The 24,411-nt window shown below is 35.5% G+C and overlaps 1 protein-coding gene across 2 annotated transcripts in view; it reads right to left on the reverse strand.

Annotated features, from left to right (window-relative positions):
• Window positions 1-355: 355 nt before the first annotated feature.
• LOC150104601 (protein kinase C iota type-like) overlaps window positions 356-24,411 on the reverse strand; it is a 72,152-nt gene continuing 48,096 nt past the window's right edge. The window contains exons 5-14 of one of the 2 annotated variants that reach the window (XM_090395804.1): window positions 20,126-20,287; window positions 18,523-18,620; window positions 13,242-13,372; window positions 12,921-13,006; window positions 12,702-12,777; window positions 12,446-12,595; window positions 10,707-10,786; window positions 7,331-7,402; window positions 4,607-4,673; window positions 356-419 (exon numbers count right to left, since the gene is read on the reverse strand). In XM_090395804.1, coding sequence (XP_090251930.1) covers window positions 4,611-4,673; window positions 7,331-7,402; window positions 10,707-10,786; window positions 12,446-12,595; window positions 12,702-12,777; window positions 12,921-13,006; window positions 13,242-13,372; window positions 18,523-18,620; window positions 20,126-20,287 — 918 coding nt within the window. In that variant the 3' untranslated portion in view covers window positions 356-419; window positions 4,607-4,610. Of the gene's footprint in view, window positions 420-2,237; window positions 2,270-4,606; window positions 4,674-7,330; window positions 7,403-10,706; window positions 10,787-12,445; window positions 12,596-12,701; window positions 12,778-12,920; window positions 13,007-13,241; window positions 13,373-18,522; window positions 18,621-20,125; window positions 20,288-24,411 lie in introns of those variants that run through there. The other variant, XM_090395805.1, reaches the window with a different exon arrangement.

Consider the following 24,411-nt stretch of genomic DNA (forward strand, 5'->3'; position numbering starts at 1 on the left):
CGTGATGTCTATTTTTGTTAGTCTTGTTGCAAGTCCAAATTGGAAATGTAACTATGAAGTGTGTGTGTGTTGCTTTCGGTGGAAATTCGTTTAGGAGATGCGGATGAATGATAGTGAGGGTCAACGTGAAGAGCTCCGCTAGGGTGCTGTGCACACATCAAATTTATTTCATTTTTTCACATAAAATCATTCACGGTGTTGGATAAGCTGACAAAGGCCTGTTTCAAACTGATTTTATTGAATTATACGAGAAACCAAGAACTACATTTTTGATGTTCCTTAGATTACATAATAGAACAATGCGATTCATAAAATAATCCCCCTTATGGTTGGAGTATTCCATTTAAATTTGTGACGTATACATCTCTTTAATAAAAACTTTCAGCGATTCAGAGATAATATTTGTGTGAGACAATCAGCTGGAATAACCAAGAGTATGATGATCAACCGCCAACAAAATACATAATAATAAATTATTTTAATATATATAGAAATATTTTCACATTTATATTCATTATCTTTAATGACATAATCCTCCAAGTTTAATATTCTTGTCTCTAAGTTAACATCGAAAAAAAAAATGTCTTTTCTACTGAGACTTTCTTTGTAGTTTATGGAGAACCAAATATTATATTTCGTTCTTCATTTGTTGTAATCCTTGCTGCTACAATTAATTCTTACCACTAATACTTTCAATTCTGATCTACATGCGAAACCCCAGTTTATTTTAATACTTCGCAGGAGTGAAATCTGTGTGATACAGTAGCTAGTGGAATGAAGATATTCCCAGTACATCTGAATTTCAAAATGTGCACATTAAATGGCAGCGGCATATCTAGAATTTTCACTTTTAGGGGAATTGGAAAAGGGTGGGTTAGAATCTAGTATTTGTATTGAATTTTCTGCTATTAGACTATGATAACATAATTCTGATTATTCTTGGAATTTAAGGATTGTGTCCGCGCGGTTAGCATAGTGGCTGTACGCCTCGCAAACCCTGCCTGGGGAATTAGTGTCCTCCTTGGTTCGATTCCTGTCGGCGACATAAGGAGCTGCAGGATCTTCCTGAGCCATAGCCAAGTTAGCCGGCCTTGGGCGTGGACAGTAGTTTTTCCGCAGTTTATCCTGGGGGTTTTCATCCCGCAAAGCAGGCAAACCGGCCTTGAGAACTCAACACCACTACGGACATAGGGTATACCGGGGCCTAGGGCTGATCACCTTATCCTGTGAACTGTTTGAGGTCCGATGATTAATAAACCCTCGACACCGCAAGGTAAAAGAGGGTAAAAGAAAATTGAGATGAGATTTCAGGATTGTGTGGAATACTGGGCCCCTCTATCCTCCAAACGTGTGCTTCTACATCGCATAAACCCTTTGCATTGAAGAGGAATTTCGTATTATTGTCCTGAAATAATGCGAGATTTTTTTTTCCTTACTCACATAAGCAATGTAAGTGGGTCAAGATAACATTTAATGTATGCAAATTAATTTGCATACATTAAATGTTATCTCACACAAAAAAAAAACATTAAATTTGAGGCGTTTAGTTGATCGCATGCTCTTTCTTTTTTCATGATTCGTTTTATTCTCATTTTTCTGTGATCGTAAGACTTATTGTTAGTATACGATTTGCTACTTCATTCTGTTGTACGTTATGTTACTGAAGTAGCACATTATTTTATCCCTTTATCTGCTTTTATTTTATTCTGACTCTCTAGTGCTTTATTCTTTCATTTGTTCTGTTATCGAATGACTCATTACTATATCTCTTATTCCACTTCCTATTCGAGCCTTTTGAACGATACTTTATGAAGTGTTTGATCGAATGTCGTCGTCATTGATCGGAAACAGTTTCACTCTAGTCGCCATTCTAATTCATGTGGAATATATTCAGACACTCAGGAGCTGATTATTTAAACACCGATAAGAATCAAATGAGTTTAAAACGTCGGCATGATGTAACCAAGCGCAGCATCTGCATTTTCCACAAAATTTGGAAACTGAATGATTTATTCAGCTTCCAAGTGAGTGTAAGAGTTCCCAGCAGGAAGAACAGGAAATAAATCGACACCGTAATACTTTAACGACTGTACTTTCAGCTTTATTTTTCAAAAACTAGAACAACTGAATAACTGTGATTACAGGAAAATCTAATATCAAATAATTTACATAATTTTATTTCACTAATTCTGGAGCGGAATGAATAATTGTGAACTTTTTATCCCCCCCCCCCAATACCCACTCTTCTTTTGAAGTCGTCGCACGAGGCCTGAAATTAAATACTATATGAAAATAAAGTTTAATATTAAAGTCTTTGGACTAATATTTTCAATAAAAATTATTCTCTAATCAAATGTTATTCGAGTATAAGTTAAGATTATTGGAATCAGAAAAAAGAAGAGAATGCTCTGATAAATATAAGCATTTTAGTTAAAATTGATCTGAAGACATCTGCAGGAAAAGCTGATTAGTTAAATGATTTCTTTATTGCGTTTATGGGTTTACTTTCAAAGGCTAATTAGTCGGATCGTGGACTTCGGAGGTAAAAGTTTTGCCATACTGGAATAAGAACCACTGACCAAACGATAGGCAGGCTTGCTGGTCTGTGATGCCCACTATTTAACAAATACGTTTTATTTATAGTAGAAAAGAAACTCTTATAACCCGACTTACTCTCACGGAAACTGAATTCTGACTGGAGTAATCGCACAGCGAGAGAGAAAGTTGCTGACAGCTAGTGAGAAGGTATGGAATCCGCAATCATCATGGGGAAAAGAACTGGAAGAAGGATGGAAACGAAAAATAATATGCACAAAGTAGGCATGAAGGTAATCACTCTAGCAATTGCAATTCATTTAACTGAAGATTATAAAGGAAACGCCAATAAAAAGAACTTCACTGTAGACTCCATCATGCTCCTGATAACATATTCCACTCGCTTCCATCAAGCACATAACATTCGGACTGATATACGAAGGCTTCAAAACTTCCTTCGATATTAAGTTCCTCGTTTGAGAGTGGATAAAGATGCATAAAAAACTTTTGTCAAATCACAGAACTTACTTAGCTCATTTTTTTCCCTTTCCAGCTGTCCTTCTTGCTTATTTGCTGGCGTTCTTTTACCTAGAGATATTTATTCTAAAAACTCATAACTAACGCGCATACCCGTTACCGAGATTCAAGTGACAACATGGCTGCTGTTAATACAGCAATTGCAAGGTACAAATGTTTGGATTAGAAACACAAACATTCAATAACATACATGCAATTATTTTCATGTAAATCTCGAAGGATTACAACATTTAGTAAGCAAACGGATTAATTAAATCTTTACTATCACCACCGCTTAATCACATTGCGGTGTCCGGTAAAGCTAACGTATTCAACTGCATTAATAAATGCGAACAAATATATGTATGCAAGTTATTGCTTTATCTCATAACAAAACTAATTTATGGAACTTTACACTCAGGTACATATAATTATGCAAGCATAATAAACAAAATCATGATTATGTGAGATTTTCACCCAGTTGTGAAATTTACTAAACTGGAGAAATGTGACTTAGATGATAAACAGAAAATACAAATCATAAGAAAGTGAAAAGGGCGCGGCATGCACAGACCGCAAAAAAGATCCGAAGCCGTTCTTTAAGACAACAAACCAAACAACGTTCAAATGCGAGTGGTATTCAAATAACATGCTTTGGACCTATGAGCACATAAATCGGTTTAGTAACGCATACTGAAAGAATTGTAATAGAATATCCAAAGCAGTCGTTATCCTCTCGCTATTCTATAAACCCCATTTGGAATTGTCTCCGAAGGAAGAACAGCATCTGCGAAGAACGGTTTGTTTCTGTAAGCCGTTAAAAGGTTGGACGCGAATGATCTGCAGAAATGTTAAGGGGGATTGCGCCAGAATGACCGAAATTTTTAGGAGAGGGGAGAAGAACAGAGATTTTATAAGTAGAAATATGATCGGAGAATAATGAAAGAAGCGCTTCAGAAATTGCAACTCGAAGGATTTTGGGCGTGAAGAAGCTTCAGCCAAAATGTAACTATGATTTAGTAAGGGATAAAAGCCTAAAGGAACGTCAGCTGTAAGAAATCAGTTTTCGGTAGCATAATACTATTGCATAATTTCTGGGATGCGCATTACCTTCGTAGAATCCTTTTCAGCTCAAGTATGAGTTAGCCGGTCTCATTTGGGGAGGGGGGTAACAAAACATTCATCCACAAACCGAAGAAACGAAATCACTGGCTCGTGGCTTTAGTTTCTTTCCCCGTAATACAACCACAATTACGAGGAGAATTGCGATGGGATGGTCTTTCGATACGGTTCAATACTGAGGCAACTCATCACAAAAAGGGTACAGTACGTCTTGACTGAGCCGTGTTACGAAACAAAGCAATATCTTCCAAAGAGGAAATATTTCGGGGAGGGGGGGGGCTGCATTTAAAAAGGGTAGGTTTGGGAAACGAAGCCATTAAAATACGAAATTTGGAAAACAGTAACTACAAGATGTGAATGAGTGAAATTCAGATTGATTGCAGTTTTTGATCGTTTTATTTAAATATTATCGTTACAAGAATGTGCAACGTACCAGATTATTCCGCCATGACGAGCTGGGAGGGAGTTTGAAAGTCTCGCGGATATTTGCCTCTCATCACCTATCCAAAGAAAACAAAAGAATTGTCATTTTGTTGATCAAGCACACTGTGTTTTTCTTAATCGCATACTACTTAAGTATGCGATTAAAATAAGCACATTTGATTATTAATAGCACTAACTGTTGCAAAAGCAAAATTACTGCTGAAGTCTGAAAATTCATTTCTAAGCAAATCGATTATCAGTTTCGAATTATTCATTATAAGCAATAATAAATTTTCCATTGTTACTCTGGTGATTGTTTTGCCAACAGTGGACAGCTCAATGCGTCAATTTCTTTGCGGCTTAAATCATTACCTACGAACAACAGAGTCTTTCTTGAATGGCATCTTTTACCTAAATATTTCATTCAGAAAGATAAATTTCTTCCATCTTCTTAAGAGGTAACGAAACTTTATTAAGGTTCCGAAACTCTCTCTCGTTTGGATAAATTCCCAAACGGTCTTTATCTAATGGCCTCATCGGTTCACTCAGAAATTACTTTCAATCCTTTCGTCGAAGATTGTTTATTACATGTGGGAAAAGGGGTAAAACTGAGAGGCGAAGGACTTCCGACTACATTGGGAATGGAAATTTGTCGATCATAATCGTGAAACTAACGCACTAGAATGCGTGTTTCACGTTTTTTTCGTTCATTGCTGAATAATTAGAATGGCTCACACTCGAGGAAAGGACACACTCGTCACCACTTAATGCGATTTCGTGTAATGTCACCGATCACAAGGGAGATCCTCGTTATGACCAGTGTCTCAAAATAAAGGACTGCAAATACTAGAATATCTCTGGGTGGGGGGGGGGGGAGAGGAGTAAAGTATATGAAAAATGTCTGCTTGATCACTTGAGTGCTGCAGCTCTGAAAATATTTAGGAATGAGACATAAGACATTTCAGTTGAATGCGAGTTGATAGTTTTTATCCGGTGATTGGTGGAGATTCCTCTCGCAGACCAGACAAACCGACCGAAATATTAAATGAGTCTGGGAAAAAGTATACAATATGTCAATGATTATCTTTTCTGAATAACGGAGAGCGAACTATCCATTCTCCATAAAATAACACAAGATATGAATACTGCTTCGTGTTCACTTCCTTAGTATTGGTTCTGTGAGTGAGAAACTGGAAATGTTCTACTCGTCACAGTTGGCCTTCCCTGACTGAGTACTTTCAGTGTTGTAGACGAATACAGAACCGTAAAAGTTTCTTTTTATTATAGTCTCCACTTTTTGCTATTTCGTCAAGGTTCACCGTGCAGTAATCGAGTCATTTAGTATTATGCGCCAACACGTAAAACAGGACAGTTTATTCCTTAGAAACCAATCCAATAAGCATCTGAAAGTAATCTGCAGGAAGTTTGCTCGGAAGTGCATTGTATAGCAAGGATAGCCTCTCAATAATATTAGAAAGATGTGCGCCTGCGTGAGAGAGGAATGGAGTTTTCCCTTTCATCATACTGTTTGTCTGCTTGCCATTTGTTAGATTCGCTGGAAAAGTCAACTTGATTTGAAACAAATTTTTCAAAGGAGGTTGACAGTTATACGCTCTCAGTTGTGTAACAACTTAATGTAAGCTCTTCCTTACATTAGGAAAACAAAAACGGGTTTTTTCTGACAATTGTAGTGGTCGTATAAAGTCCATTAGACTCATTCAGATGATGTCATTGTTAATTTTTTTAATTAAAAAAAAGTGGGAAAGGTGAAAGCGACTCCTACGAGAATATTTCGATTTGTGCGCACGTCTGCGAGACATAATACTTGTTGAAAATGATGAAAGCCAAGGAAAGGTTTTAAAGAATAAGTTGCTTGCATTTAACTGCTTAAATATAAAATTCTTTTAAGTTCTACTAGACATAAGAATGAAACATAGGCTTCAGCTATCGCCGATCTGGTTGTGAAGGAGTGGATAAAGTACCAGCTCTTCAACCAAGAGGCAAAGGGATCGAATCTGCCGTTGAAATGGATGTTTGTGATTGTCTACACGTGTGCGAGGAAATGTTTCACCTGTTTTAAGATCACAACCTTGTTTATTGGACACCAGAAATGGCCTGGAAATATTCAGTTTTTTTGGTCCTGTAGCTGAGTTTGTGGATTATTGACTGTCAGACGATACTAAATGCACAGGAGATTTATTGATGGGATTCGACCTAATCTAATTTTAATTTTAAAGAGGAAGACCCTTTCTTTCTCACTAACTCTTTTGAAGGGTCTTACGCAGTTATCTCTAAGAAATACAGCCTTCCGCTGTTGAAGAACATCAATAGAAGTCTTCTTTGTTTCTCGTCCACACATGGTTAAGTTATTATACAGCCTAACATACTTAAAGTTCGACAACATTTAATTTATGGAATTTTTTACACTTGTTATATTAAATCGCAAGCAAGTGCATGTAAGGCCAAAGAATTTTATTTAATCAATTATTATTCAATTGTATAATGGATGATTCTAGATAGCACCAAACATTTTATTCATTCGAATCATTTCGTTTAAATCAGTTTAATTTTCTGGGAAATGTATTGAAAATTTTCCGATAATAATTATACTCGAAACCAGAAAGATCTCATACCGGTAAGCAAATGCCTGAAACCTGATGTTAATACACATTATTGGATAATACAGTAAATGAAATATTCAAAATACGAAAAAAACTTTAAAAAGATAACTCACCTTCTTCCATGACACTTTGTTAAAATATTTGTGTCTTCGTATATCTTTTATATCCGGTCTGAGAGCTGGATCCTTAAAAGAGAAAATTTTAATTAAAAGTAGGCATGTTTTCATGGAATTCTCTTTCCAATTTTAAACAAAATTCGCACGAAACAACGAAAAGCCAAACTAATGCCCACCTGACTGCAAAACAGCATATTTAAGGAAAGATTCTTTCGCCAAATAACGCATTTTATTTAACTTCTTTAAATTTTGAATTTAATTTAAAAATTACCTTCATTGTTCACTACACTTATTTCGAAACTCACTCAAAATGGGACGAAGCAAATACCCGTTAAATATCGGCTCTGTAACTATCTGCATGCAGAGGTTAATTAAGCGAAATGAAAAACCAAGTCACATTTGAGAAGTAGGTCTCAAAAGGAGAGAGAGATAAACCTTTTGTTTTTTTTTATTTCCATAACCGAAATATATCCTAAGTATAAATGCAATACAATATTAATGCACACAAATTTGTGTTCACTTAATTATATTTCGTTTGTTTCAAATCAAAAAGTAGATTTCCCCATTTCAATTTCTCTTTCACTGGAACTCTTTGTGAATTTATGCTATTACTTATTATCATTTGATAATAATAATAATAATCCTAAACCTGTGGCTTCCTCTCTTGAGAGGGTTGCAGCTGATTACCACGGAGATAATGACGCAAGTGGTTTCTCGTTGCCTTCATTGCCGTATGTATTTATTACTACAGCCGTGTGTGTTCACGAGGACGGTTTGCCTGTTTTGAGGGATGAAAAAACCCTCCACTCACCTTTAGTCGAAAGAGACCACATAAAGGTTCCTCACGTCGCTGACGGGAATCGAACCCAGGTCTATTGTTGGTATAGACTGAGCTGCGGAGGTTCTAATAATAATAATATCTGATCTCGCTGGAGAAAAGCACAACTAAATACCAGGAGATATAATGCGTATACAGAATAATAATGAAGTACTATAGAAATGGAACTTATTAAGATGCATTTGATTTTATACTTTTATAACTTATCCTCTTCCTCCTTTTGTCAACGTCAGGTCTAAGTGTCTTGTTAAGTTAACTTGAATTTCCGACTGAGGATAAAGTAAACCAGTCTTAAACGGAGGTGGAAGAGGTTTTTCCCCTACTGAAAATTTATACTTATATGTCTCATAGAACAAACAAACCGGCCGGCCAGAGAACACACATTACTGACGTACTCGGATATGAACTCATCTCACCTTATTGATCTTGATAGGTATTACTAAAACAACCAAGACGTGAAAGCTTTCGAAATTGTAAGCTGTTCAAGCCCCCCCCCCACACACACACCTTAACTTTCAAATTCGATTGAACTATGTTTTTCCCACTTCTTTTAAAACTTTATCTATTTTTTTCATACGGGTGGGATTATGAAGTTATTTATTATACATACAGAAGTGAGTACATTCCGTACACGTTAATGTTTGTGGGGTTCCAAAGGTATTAGGACTCCGGTAGGAATTGAACCAGTAATGGAACGCGATATCGATTTCTGTAATAATCCTGTAGTTCACGTACAACAGCGTGCATATTTTTAATATCTTAAATGCTAATCTCCGTCACTTTCGAACAAGGCATAAATAGATTAATTCATTAATAAATAGCATTTTGTTTGACTTCTTGCATAAAGAAAAACATCCATTTCTCCTCTTCTAGAATGCTGATGCTTATTTTCCCAAGAGGTTATCAGTAAGCTCCAATTTTTAGCAGACACGAAACAGTTTACTCGGTGTATATAAAAAAAGACTAGTGTTCCTCTTTTACAAACACCACGCTATTTCTCTTCATGTTAATTGTTCGACGAATCGAATCACGAACTATCTCTGGGGATGTTCAGTGACTGTATCATCTTCTAAAGTATGTAAACGCGACTTTTAAGTAACCTTTAATATGAGCATTTCCGCATTTTCAAGCCAATTGATGCTTTCCAGAAGCATGAAGGTTTTACAGTGGACGGTGATCATCATCTCCAAGATATTCTCACAAACATCTGTTCCCAATACAGAATTCGAATTTGCAGTCTATAGGTTGGCGAGCGAAGATGACATCTTGTCGGCTAGCGTTGTCAAAACGTCTTTAAACGTTAAATTTAATTCTTTACTTTTAATTTTTGATCTTCAATCTTCATGGTGCAGTTTCTTTCAATCAAATGTGAAAGCGGAGCGGTGAGAGGAATGCTTTTTTTCCCCTATCACGCAAATAAAACTCGGCGATTACTAATTTTTTCTGTGTCTTTTTTTATTCGCTTATTTTTAAATAAGAAAAAACATCTCCCAAGATTGGGGAAAGAAATATTGAGCTGTGATCGGTCCAAATCGAGACCATTAATCACGATCGCTGGTTTAATGAATTCATTTTTGACGGCTGAGTGTATAAAATCTCCGAGTTTGGCTAATGAGAATTGGCCGCTGTAGAATGAATGTGTAAGAATACTCGCAATATTAATATGCTACACATTTTCTGACGCGAACTCTCGCAATTTACTGACTCCGATTAGCAAAAAAAAGCCAATAGATACCTCATAGGCATTCCTGGAATAATTTGAAATTCAAAAACTTCCTTCTCTTGCAACTCCGTATCGTAGTACGACTCCGAAATCAACTTTTGTTCATTTTCTTTTATCTCCCACCTCTCGTTCTCCTGAAGTAACATCCTTCCATCATTATTATTATTATTCAATGACGCATAAATCAGATGTCTCAGATCAATCATATTGATATCAAGAACAACTAATTATGATTATGGCAAATCTACGCAGGAAAAAATACAAAAAAAAAATCTTTAGGAGTATTCTTAATACAGAGAATGAGATTATAAGGTGGGGGGGGGGGGATTTCCTGCTACGATATTTTGTATCTCATAACTAAGTCATTTGTTTTTATGTATATTTCCTTTCTTCTAAATTTCAGTAGTCTCATTCTTGCCTACGAATTGTCTGCATATAATCGAAAGACCAGGGTTAGAATCCCGTCTATGATGATCAGAGAAACCTATATCAAGTGTTTTCAATCAAGCGGAGGGGTTTTCCTTCCGGAAACTGTTATTTTCCGTCCCTCAGAACAGTCAAACCGGCCCCGTGAACATACACATACATCAACAGAAATGGGATAGTAACTGCGAGCTGGAAGAAATTAGAGCCTCTCCATTCTGTCTTTCTACATTATGGATCTCTACCAGAGATTCATAATGTGCATAATTCTCCTGGATGGAGATCACACTTGACACAACAGGACCGTATTTGATTCAACCGTGATTACAGAACAGATTTCAAGCAGGTTTTGATAACAGAATTTAAATAAAATCAGAGAATAGACTTACCAGTTGAAGCATTTCTTCAATGAAGTCAAACTGGGCCTTCTTATCCAAATGGGGGATGATGACCACGCCTCGCTCTATAACTATAAATAAACCAATGAAACCGAATAATTTATATTTTCAAGCAGGTGCATTTATTATTTTAATTTCTTATAAAAAACATATTTTTGCATTCATAACCCTTGACTAGTTTACGTTTTAAATATTTATGAATTTTTCTTTCCTTGAGCCATTACTCATTTCCTTCTACCACAAACTAAACCAAAGACATGGTGACGTTCTTTTGTTTATTCTGTGGCTGAAAGATCCACAGCAACTGCAAATCAGGAAATTTCTGGTTAATAAAATTAATTAATATCTGTAAAATAAAATAATATAGCCTTTTAAGGAATGAAATCAAAGAAGATAATTTAATTTAAAAACAAGTACTGTAATCTAAAAAGGGGAATGGAATGAAAATAAGCTGTTCAATAAATCGAAAGCCAGTAGCGAATGAGAACACTCATTTTCCACGGTTTCTTACCAAAATAATTCATTATTGGAAGAAAAAAACTCAATGAAAAAAAAAAGCGAAACGATGGGCGAAAAGTGATTAGAAAGAAAGTTCAAGATTGATTAGCAAGACTCGCAGTAAACAAAGCTGTTAAACGCCTTGATAAAGTGCGCCAACAGATGGAAAAGACGTAAAACGAACGACAGCAGAACAGGATTTATTAACTTGTAAACAAAAAGAAAACCATTCAAAGTGAATTGAGATCACAAGAGAAAAACCATTCGTCTTGGTGTGGCTGTACCATGACCAATGGGTTCCATTGACACTTAAATGTTCTTAATATTCCTCAATTTGAGTAGGCCAAAGAGTGGTGCGATGCCATAAGACCACTGAACTCGAAGAATTGAACGCATAGCATGAATGGATTTAATCTTTGGATTTAACTTTGGTTCATAAGCAAGATCAAACAATCAGTGAGGGATCGTCGAAACTAACAACTCTTTTAATTCTGTTCGGAGGATACTGCGTATTGAATGCATCACTCCCCGTTCGACCCTGGAACAGTCGGGCCTACAACGCCCATACATCGTCGGAGAAGTGAGTAAAAGAGAAAATAAAGAAGGGGAGCTGAATGCTGGATTTCGAATAAAGAAGAGAAAAGTCAGGTAGGAGAATGGAAATGAACTTCGCATGTGTTTTCGTCGTATCGTTTCCACATATCTTTGGTGAATGAGAGGGATTTTATCACTCCGTGTAGATTTTTCTCGAAAAGTGAGCAAAGGAACCTTTGAAATAAATTTTAAAAAATTCGAAGTAGTGGACTGTTGTTAAGAATTCAAGCAGAGTCAGCAGGATTTCCCTCATCTGGGATACGATATGCGATTGTTTGAAGAAAACTAAAATAATCGGGGAAAAAATTAAAAATAATTAATTGGAAAATAATCTGTAACCTGAATTTAACCGTTTTCTTATATTTCGGGTTGCTTTAACTTTAGTTTCGATCGTACGTGCATGCTCCTTAAAATGTATTGGTTTGAGTTGGGGTAGAGTTGTCCTTCGTTTTACTTTTGTAATAATGCAAAACAGTTCTATACAAAAAATTGTCGGCGCCTTTTCATGAACCACATGAAAACCTTCTGGCATAAAAAGTTGTTTCCTCTCATTGAGGTTTAACGTATTCAGAGGGCCTTGACACACATTAAAGTGTACAGTATACAATCAAAATAAGTATATAGAAATTAGTAATTACATCTGAAAAATGATCGCTTCTTTCTGGACGGACCAAAATCCAACGCACTCAGACAAATTCCAGGAATGTCTTCGTCTTGACTTATTTCGGCTTTTTTATGCAATAAGATGCAAGCCACAACCCCTACGGACCACCAGTCAGCACTTTTACCTGCAATGAAACAAACAGAAATTCACTCAAAACCAGAATCACTAACTTTGGTTGAACGAAGTCCAATTCGACAGAAACTTAATAACCAGAGAGCCAGAAGTCTTACCGTATGACTCTCCTTGAAGTATTTCCGGTGCGATGTAATGACGTGTTCCTACCAAACCTTTTGCAATAGTTCCTATCTTGTTAAATAATAATAATATTTAAATTAATTAATTACACTTTTGTTTTCTGGAAGGAACATCAACGAAACACAGAAGAAAACGCAAATATACCATAGCAAAATAAACGAAATAAATAAAATTAAAAAATCGCAAATACTCACAAATGCTTGTCGAAGGCCCACCAACTTGATACATCCTTGGGCGGAAACGAGGATATTATCCAGACAGACATCCCGATGTATGATACCTGCAATGGAAATAGACAGGACTGTATATGCCTTTCAAGTACTTTCTGAAAATTCTGTTGATCGCCGGTAAAGGTTGGTCGATTGGTAGAGCCTCTGCTACTAATGGCTCAGTTTTTGAGCGCGATTAGTAGTTGGAAGGGGACTAATCGTTCGATGCTGTTGGCACACTCTCCCTCGGTGAGTCTTTTGACTCCCTGGAGGTGTCAAATAATAATAATATTTAGTTCCGCTTACCTTTATCGTGCAAATAACTGACAGCCTCACAAAGCTGTGCCAGCCAAACTTTTATGTTAGTTTCGCTTAAAAGGTGCAAATTAATCCTCTCAAACTTGATTACATCCACGTACTCCATCAAGAATCCAAAACTGTAAAAAGTGTTTATAAACGATTAATTAGGAAATTTACTAACTGAAAACAAAATTAAGAATGAAAATTCATACAATAAATTATCATTATTTATGAATTTCTCAGTGACTTATACAACGTTTCAGTCAGCTTTTGGTGTTCGTGTGCATTAAGCATTCGAGTTTTCAATATTCTTCCCGCACACACACACACTCACAACAGAGATAATCTTGAAAGCATAAAAAAAAGAGCATTACTCGTAAATCCTATTCTTTGCTGGGGAGGGATGAATATTTTTCGAGTAAAGGTAAAGCTCTGTTTTTCGATTGAAGTAAAAGTGGAACAACAGAATGAGAATTCGGATATCAGATAAAAACTAGATGTCGAGAATATAATTAGTGTGAATTCGTCGACTTCAATCCCGAATAAAGAGATCAATTTCTTAATCTGTTTTTGCTCGTCTGTAGGATATCGGCCTTATTCGGAGTGAGTGACAAGTAAGAATGAAAATAAGTGCGTATGTTTCCTTTTAGGAGCAACAGTTCAGCACTTGATTAAGCGCTATCTGTTAAGAGCATGAGTGGATATTTGCGAACAGTGGATATTTGGAAATTACTTTTAAAGGTGAAATCGGTGAACAAAAACAAGCTAATAAAGCGGTGTCGAAAATAATTTATATTTACTGTACACTGCTTAGTCTTCTCTACTTCAGCGCTCTTAATTACAAAACATTAGAAAATAAATACATGGATTTATTTATTTGCAACTGTTAAAAGCATTATTAAATACAAGGACTCTAAAAGAACTATTTAATTATTAACAGGACCGAGGCTAATTTCAATCTTATCCAATAATTTGTTACTGTAGTAAATTTTTTTGTCTGATTTAAAAAGCTATGTTAAACCTGACAAAAATTATGAAAGATAGAGATCTGAGTAAAGCCACGAAAGTTAGAATTGTCAAAACAATGGCATTTTCATTAGTCAAATATGGATGTGAAAGCTGGATTATTAAGAAAAAAGATGGAAAGCGAATTGATTCATTTGAATCATTGACGTGAAAAGACTAAGAATCCCATGGACTGCAAGAATGACCAATAAGAATGTTTTAGACACAGTTCCCCTTGGAGGCGATTAGAAACTGCTATACTTTTTTTTGTGGGGTGGGGGGGTCACTGGTCACTTGAGTGAAGATAACTACAAAACTCAAACACCTTATGGGTTTCAAGGTAAAATCCACGCTTACAGACTAAGCTATCCCTATCTATTGCAAACATTGAAACTATATTTTAAGGGGGGAGGGGGGTAATTAAACTTCGAGTCACTCGAACACAGCAAGATTGATTAATAAGAAAATTAGCGTAGGCATAATTCAAATGTTAAAAGATGTTAAGAAGAAGACATGCTTAAAATGATACTCATTAACAACATCCTGCTGTATCTTAGCATTTATATATACATTATAACATATCGATATATATTAAAATCTTCTTGTGATTTTAAGTAAAAAGAATTATGAAAAATAAAAAGGATATCAAAATTTAAATGAAATAAAAAATTAAGTAAAATTACAGTTGATAATAAAGAATTCAATTAAATTACTCAAAGCAGTTCTTATTTTAATAATACGACAAAGTATTTGATAGTATAGTACATTTTTTTTAATTTGTATACAGTTCCACTAAATTTATCGCAAAAAATATTTTAAAAAATTATAAATGAAAATATATCCGAAATAATTAACTAAGCACACCTGAAGTGCCATATTCACGAATTATATTACCGGAAAAATGTCGTGAATATCGTAAGGATTTCTTTATGGTTAAAAACAAACAAACAAACGTATTTTTGCGTTGTGTTTTTTTTTTAATGTTTATAAGGTAAATATTTATAGAAAGGGAGGGAAAGAAAAGCATAACGCAAATTATTATATTCAATCGCAGCTATAGATGTAAATGCACACCTATCTAAGAAACAATAAAATTGTTGCTTACATAGGTGAGCAGTTGGAAATAATTGGAATTAATAGGAAACCGTGAAATATAGAAAATTAATTGGCTTCCAATAAATATCGCACTACAGTAAGTGAAGTGTTTCTGAATCACTTTCCCTCGTGTATTGTTAACAGATACAACGTGCAGGTATCTTAGCTAAAATATGAGGGGAGCGGGAGAGCGAGACTTATTTTTTTCTTTACAAGAAATAAAATTTGCATTATTTAGGGGGAAAAATTTTTTTTTTTTTAAATAGAATAATATATATATATATATATATATATATATATATATATAGATGCTATTCAGGTTGGTCGAATAGTTGTTTTCGCTCTCAAACAGGTTTGTTGGTTCGAAACCTGCCGTGGGCATAGATGTCTGTCTTGAAGAAATTTTCTTGTTTGCTCTCGAGCACAGTTTTTTTTTTACGTTTTACAGAAGTCTTTTGTTGGTGGTAGCTACATAAATAAATAAACAAATCGATGTATACAGGGTGTTCGGGATAAATTTGACATATTTATAATTAATTATATTTTTCCGTAAGTTACATGTATTAACACACACTTCTCTTCATTTAAAAGTTTGGACCCTTCTTCATTCATATACAAGATGTCAGAAAGGATGGATAGCTGGAACCCACCTGAATCATGGAAGAGAATAACTTGTATCATGATGATTTGTGCCCGCCATCAAAATAAGGATATTACGACTGCTGCCCAATGCTCCCTGAATACAGTAAAAACAATCAGGCATGAACTAGAGACTTGCAATGGTGACTACGAGGATGTAGCAAGAAGAAAGATCCCTAGCAGACGATCTGATTGCGTTCGTACAGCAGAATTCCTCGCAAATCTGCAGGAACAGGTGTTGAAGAACCCTGGCATTGGAATTCGGGCTTTGTTCGTGGAGTTGCTAACTGTAGTCAAGCCCTGGATAACAAGGGTAGCCAATGGTAGGCCGTATGTATGGCAGCAGGATTCGGCCCCTTGCCACACCTCTGGGAAAAGTCAAAAATGGTTGTCTGAAAATTTCTACGACTTCACCAGTCCAAATGTTTGGCCTCCAAACTCCCCAGACCTTAACCCCATGGATTATTTTGTATGGGGCGCAGTTGAAAAAGACACCAATCGCACTTCCAGTAATACAAAAGCCCAGTTAATGGATAAAATTAAAACAGTTTTTGCGGCCCTTCCCAGGGAGACTGTAGCATCAGCTTGTTCGAGGTTCCGAAGCAGAATTGAAGCTGTGATCGATGCTAATGGTGGTTATTTTGAGTAAATCTTGTTGATAGTATTGTAATTAACTCTGCCTGTAATGTTTTTTTGTCAATTCATTAAATTTAATAGATACAAAGAAGATTTTCTTTTTCCTTACGAAACTGTCAAATTTATCCCGAACACCCTGTAGAACATCTTATGAAATCTTTTTGCTTTAAACTTGAGCTAGTTGCGTTTCCAATGCTTCAGTTGCAGGCAGTTTTGGTCTACTAAGTGGTCTTTTCATATTTAGTTTCCAGTCACATGGTAGTTCAACTCTTCTCTTTGGGTCCGTTCGATTAACATCTTGATTCCATCCCGATCTTTTCTATTTTATCCACGTGGTTGACATTTGTCATAAATCGTTTCAATTGTCGCTAAAATTTTGTTTCATTAACGTTTTTCTTAATATTTTCATTTCGCAAGTTGTAGTCATCTGCTGTATTTTTCATTTTCCTATACTTGTTTCACATGCATGCGTCAATATTGGTTGGACTACTAATTTATGCATTCCTACTTATGATTATTTTGTTAGATCTTTATTTTTCCATAAAGTTGAATTTACATATACAGAGACACATTTACAGATAAACTGTTTATCTGATGCATGCACTGATGTTGATCTGTTTTATCTGTTGCAAGCATAGCTATAAATTCATCAAGACAAAATATTGAGGATTCGTCACAATTATTGGGGAAAAAATGAAATGATTATGCCTAAAAATTCGCGAGACATCACCATGAGCTGAACATGTAAGCACTGTTGTAGGAAAGTAGACTTGTGGAGGAAGGACAGCGAGAATTATGCTCCGCGAACATGGTTTTAAAGTGGTATGCAGTGAAGATTACAAGTTTGGGAAATTGTTATCCTCAACTGTATAAAATAAATTTATCAGTTTTAATTTAATTGAAATTCAACGCAGTAGTATTTAGTCCTTAAACACGTTACGGTATACATAGAGGGATTCCAATGTATGCATGCGCACTAATTCATATTGTTGTTTATAATTGTACTGATGATATTTTATGATACTTAAGAGGAAATATTTACATATTATCAAAAAGTTAATTACTGTGGCATACGTGTGGATTTAGAGTTATGAATACTCCACAGGTTTCTCTATATAAAAAAATGCAATGTGAGCAGTGATTCAGAAGTAGGAAGTTGTGTTGGTTTTCTGAAACCTTCCCTTTTGTCCAGAGACGGTTTCGAAGAGAGATGAACGGTAAAACCACGGGACGAACATTCCATGAGTTGATTAAATGGTTAACTAAGCAAAACTGAAAACCATGGCTCTCATTTACAGATTCGGGGCGTGGGGAGACCGTTCGTCATTCCCAAAAAAGTTAATGTGCTCGAAATAGAGAACTGCAAGTGTTTCATAACGTCACCCATGCAGTTGACAAATGCATGGATGACGTTATGAAAATGTTGATGACAGAGTATTTTCAAGAAATCAAACTCCGCATTAAAGTGAGCAGGTCACCCTCCGCTATAAACTTACATTTTTCTAACAAAATAACTAGAAATTGTACTTGGTCACGATTAACTTGAAAAGCACTTTTGGTAGCGCACTCTCCGTGGTGGATCTATGCAGTGATCCACGTTCCAGACCTTATTATGTTCCTTTTTTTTTTATTTGGTTGGGGAGAATATGTTAAAGATTATGTGTTCTACGGATAACATACCCCCCCCCCATTTCCATTTCCAAGATATGATTTCCAGTAAGAAATAAAATTCTGTACAATTTAAGAAATACTTAATTACTGGAAGTGACGTTTAAATTTACGATATGATTGTCAGTTGATGTGACATGAAATTCTGTTGCGATGAGTTTACTTAATGCACTTATTCATATTCACACTTAACACTATCAAAAAAGCTATCTGAAAATAGTCTGAAACAATACTTTGGTCGTACCTTCTTTCCGTTTCAAACGTGGCATACAAATGCATGAATAAAAGATGATCTCTCACGGCTTCCATGACTTTCTTTTCATTTCTAAGATCAATGAATTTCTAAAAGGCGAAAAAAAGCGAGAAGCTAAATTAGAAAAATGCGACATACTTGAAACCTTTATATTTGCATAATGATTTTATAAAAATACCGTCGAGTGTATTGTTATAAGTTATGAAAGCAAACGTAATCAGTTTCCGATTACTTCTGCTTACATTGAGAATGGCAAAGACTACTCATTTTGTGTGTAAATAAATGCGCTTTTTCTATATGTAACACTATTTTTTTCATATATTCTTTAGAAAGAAAACATAGAACTGCATCCTTTACTAAGAAGCGTCGATTGTATATCCGTCTAAACCTGGAATATTTTGCTCATCTAAAACCATCATTTTTATCTAGCGCAAACTAGCAGTAGTGGCAAACTTGTGGCAACATTTATTTGTAAACTTAAAATGAAAAATACATTCGGCATGCACCCGTTAATGGATAACAAGCTCCTAATGTCTGTAAACAAATCGAAAACATGAAGACGCATTTATTCAAAAGATGAGAGCAAGGCGGCTAAGCCTCAGTCCCACTGCGACCATCACGCACGAGCAAACCGAGCAACGGGAGATCAGAGGAAATTACTGAGTGTGACAACGGGCACCAGAAGAGAATGAAATGAAAATATTTACCATGACAGAATTCTTATTCCAATAATATAAAAAGGCATTCTTTAACATGACTGAGCAGCTTAATTTATTTTATTTTCCTTAGATATAATAATCAAATTTAGAAAGAAATACAGAAAATCAGAATTTTGAAATGAAATGCTTAAGGAAAAATAAATAAGACTCACTGGTCAAAACACAAAACAAATGAGGAAGTAGAACACGAATGAAACTATAGTGAAAAACACTTTTGGTAACGCAGATATCATAGCTGTAATTCTTAAACAGCAACTGAGATGGTGTGCACACCTCCAGAAAATGTCCTTTCAAAGATTACCAAATGTAGTCTTGAATAGAAGCATTCGAGGAAGACGATAAAGAGGTAGACCAAAAAAAATAGGCAACAGTTTCTGAAGAAAAGGTCACAATTCTTGCGCTCCAGAGAGGGAGCTGACAGAAATGGCCAGAGATAGAACCAGATGGCAAACATTTGTTCATAGGTGGGAATCAACCCGTCATCTGAAGGATGAGAAATAAGATAGATTTATAAATGATAATTAAACATATATTTTGAATATATTGAAACCTGTTTAAAATTCTAAAAATGTTGGCTACACATGTAAATATTTTACATCATAATATCTCTATTCATTTAAGAAAAAACTAATCGAAATGGCTTAGATGAGTTGATAAAAATAATAAATTCTTCTCAGATCAGATTCTCGCATTAGACACATATTGAGTTCTCAAGCTTAATCGCTCGCAAAAACCTACTTGCTTTTAGAATTGTTGCAGTTTTACAGACTGTCATGGTATTAGCATTCGTAGTTGTAGAACTGTTGCTATTTTATAATTGCTCATGATTATAAAATTCCTACCTCAATTTAAATAAATTCAGAAGCTATAATTACCTCATCCGTGTTGTAATTATATTTGTAAAATATCTTCAGGGCGTACTTGTTCTCGGTGCAGAAATCCTTCACTAACAAGATGTTCCTTCCTCCTGATCTGTGAATACAATCCAACACATCGAGATCACACAGACAAATACCGTGTGGGAATGAATGATTATTCTGAAAAAAAAAAAACATCGAACTAGTTTCAACACATGGTAACATTTATATGTGAGAGAAATATACACTTAGGTAGTCAGTTAATTACGTACATCCACCTTGCCGAGATGCTTCGCCCTCTCCCTCAGCTTTCAATACACTCAAATTCATCGGATCATGGACTCTAGTGGCGGCGACAGCTGTGTACAACGAAGCGGACCCATGAAGATTACATCATGCCAGTGATTAACCCAATTCAATAGATCCTCCCCCCCCCCCATCGAGACCACCTCATCATCGCTTTCATTTAAGACAGTATGCCCGCCAGAATAATAGCTTTATATTTTGAATATGTTTTATTGTCTTTCAGCTATATAGTTTTTCCTTTAACTAGGCCCTGAGACATACCCTAATTCTTTAATAAAAAAATCAAGGGTAAAAAAATTAAATTGAGGAACGAATTATACTTTCCTCCATAGGTTATTATATTCAATCAATGCGTTTTCGATTAATGCGCCTGTTTTAAAGAACGCATTAGGCGTATTAATCGAGGGATTGCTATATGTATGAAGCTTACATGGATGATAGCATGATGTCTAATTAACTGACCAGTTGATGCATATGGATTAATTGCACGAAATCAAATATATTCTAATATAAAAGCATGTGAAGACATTAAATATTATTTTTAAAAAATATATACAAAGTATCGTATAAATATTGTTTAAAACATGTTCCTAAAATGTTATGCGGGAGGTAGAGGAGGAGGCGAGTCTCACAAATGGCTGTTGCTTCCAGGGTTGATATATTTCTTAATTGTCTATTTAGCATTCTCCATCCGTAAGCCAAAAAGGTCAAAAACTGACCTTCTGAGTAGCAAAGAGATTCGCTTCATACAGGAGCAAGCCTTCCGAGCCTAACCACATCGTACAAAACAGGTCTAAGATCGCACACATTTTTCTAAAGATTGTCAACTCATTCGCATAAAGTAACTAAACATCGTGAAAGCGCAACTTCAGCATTGTAATCTTTTCGAGACAAAAAAAAAAAAAACGCCTAAAATTTTAACGTAAGTCTGAAAGCGCACGATGTCATATTAAATTATGTAGAAGTAACACGCGCTCTGAGTGAAAATACGACAAAAATTTGAATTCTGTATGTTAAGCAGACTTGGCGAAAATATTACAATACTTCTTTCTAATAACAGAACAGTGATCCTAAATTAATTTTAGGATCGGTTAAAGTTGTAGAGTATAACTCAGTTTTTGTTTAGAATAGACAGTACACGAAAAATTAGTAAAATACAGAAAGAAATCTTTACCCCACCCCTGGTGCTAATGCAATATAGGTTTACAACCTTTCGCAGTAGACGTCACATTAAAAAAAAAAAAAAAAAAAAAGCGTACTCCCAATATTTCAGTAAAATGACTCAAAATTGTAGAGAATTATAAGTTACAAAAAAAAATAATAAATAAATAAACGATGCCGTTAATAACAAATACTATTGGCTTAATTGTGATAGCGGCACATTATTGGCTGCTGAGCTGGATTAACTGTGGATAATAATGTTCCACTATATTTATGTCAAAGTTTCAAGATTATCAACTACTGTACGTGTATTATCGCAGATTCAGGCGAGAAACGCATTTTTGAAATAATGCTGCGATATTTTTCCTCCATTTGTTTTCTTTTTATCTTAATATATAAAAACCTGAGCGAACTGACGAAAAAAATGACAGTTTAAAAGCGGCTACTTACTATGGTATTGTTCAATATCAGAAGGTAGTTTACTTTCTCGACAATTCAAAATAAAAAAAAAATAAAAAAAATCAGCCAGTTAGCCACTTCTACATTGCAGCAACTCATTCCTTCTCCGTTCTTGTCAAATCTGACATATATTTACATAGAGAATGCTTCTGGCAAGATATCGCTTGTTTGTTTTGATCAGTAAATCCCAAAGTGCGCGTTACCCAACCTTGGGGGGGGGGGGGAAGCTGGAACAATCCAGCGGCCGGTAGTGGCCTCATGAGCAAAAGGGGACGGTGAAAGCATAAAGGACAAAAAATTAGGTGCTGAAAAAAATTTATCTTCAAAAATTTTGATGATCTAACTGTTGTGTAACGTAAGTAAAGATCGTAATGGTTGCTTTATTTCCGAAGGTGGGAAATAAAGCCAATCGGCGTCTGACGACAGGTCTTAACAAGCAAATTGTGGCGGGCACGCACTTTGTAGTGATCGAGATTTTACAAGTCCAGGAACATGTGCATGTTATAACTTGTTCACAATATAATACTATAATACGTGAGACGGATGAAATCAGTTTTAGATTGTTTCTGAATTGTGTGACAAGCAGTTAGCAATACAGCGCATAAAAATTTTAGTGCATATTCGGTACCTTACACGTATTACACACAAAGCAAATTACAATATTGTTCTTCCAATAAAACAGCAGGTTTCACGTGAGTATTTTTATACCTTTTTTTGTAAAAATAATTTGGTGTGGGTACGTGAGAATTGCATTCCAGCAAATTTTGTAAATTTAACTTGTTTTTAACAAAATACAAAATACGAGGCTAATCTTCTTGAATGGCAGTCAGTCTCAAGTAGAGTAATGTGGGCAAATATGAGAATGGGGAACTGGACAATGAGACTTATTTGTGCCTATGGTCGCACAAAAGGTTCTACTAAGGTAGAAGTGGAGGAATTTTTTGAGGCTTTAGAAAAAGCAACTGACACAATGAAAAAGGAAAAGTTGGTCCTTGTTGGGGATCTAAATAGTAGAGTAGGAAATGATTGTGAGACATACAAAAATATTTTGGGAAAATTTGGAGAAAAGAGCAAAGCTAATAATAATGGCAAATATCTGTTGGATTTCTGCTCAGGACATGGACTGGTTATTACTAACACCATGTTCCAACATAAAAATGTGCACAAATTCACATGGAGAGAAGAGGCTAGGAATAAGAAAAGTCTCATTGACTATGTTATTGTTGATAGTGATGTTTTCTCCCTGGTGCAGGACACCAGAGTGTACAGAGGATTTGAAATTGGAAGTGATCACTATTTAGTCTTGAGCAGGATAAAATTGAATTTCATATTGAAAAGAATAACATGTAAGAAAGTTTTAAAGCGAATAAAAGTTGAGCAGCTCTCAGATGTAAACTGTAGACTAAAATACAGAAATATTATTGAAAAGAAAATGAAAGAGTTTGAGAACAGGAATCAAACCTTGGAGATTCAGTGGCAAACTCTGAAGGAAACATTGATTGATTCTGCCAGAGAGGCATGTGGTGAGGTTGTGTGCAAAGATAAAAAAATCAGAACTCCCTGGTGGACACAGGAAGTTAAAGAGGCAGTGAAGGAAAAGAAGAAAGCATATCAAAAGTTCCTGGCAAATAAGTCAGCTTTTACTCTTACAGAATACAGAGACAAATGTCAGAAAGCTAAACAGTGTGTAAAACTAGCTAAACAAAAGTCATGGGAGGACTTTGGCAAGAATATAGAAAATAAATATCAAGAAGGTGGCAAAATATTCTGGAGGTTGTTGAAGAAGCTTAGGAATGGAGGAAAGAGTGCTGTAAAAGGAATTAGAGATGATAAATGTGAAATGAAAACAGGAGAAAAAGATATCCTTGAAGTATGGAGTAATTACTTTGAAAAACTGCTAAATGAAACAAGCAGTGATGACAGCACAGTGATAAAAAAACACTTACCAGGCATGCAGTCAGGAATACATATCCATACTTGAAGTAGAAAAAGCCATCAAAGGCTTGAAATGTGGAAAGGCAGCAGGAATAGATGATATTCGACCAGAAATGCTGAAGTATGGTGGTATAAGAGTCTTACAGTGGCTGCACTGCATAGTTCAGAAAGTCTGGACAGAGGGACGAATTCCCGATGATTGGAGTAGAGCTCTCATAGTACCCATATATAAAAAAGGGAAATAAAACTGAATGTGAGAATTACAGAGGTATTTCCCTACTGAGTGTTCCTGGCAAGATCTATGCAAGTATACTTGAGAAACGGTTGAGACGAATTGTGGAAGAAAAGCTTGGTGAAGAACAAGCTGGATTCAGGCCAAATAGAGGCTGTCAGGATCAGATCTTCACTTTACGACAAATAGTCGAGAAAGCATGGGAATATAA

The sequence above is a fragment of the Typopeltis vanoorti genome, chromosome 7 (genome assembly GCF_054136105.1).
Source record: "Typopeltis vanoorti isolate ZY-2024b chromosome 7, IOZ_Tvanoo_1.0, whole genome shotgun sequence".
Lineage (NCBI taxonomy): Eukaryota > Metazoa > Arthropoda > Arachnida > Uropygi > Thelyphonidae > Typopeltis > Typopeltis vanoorti.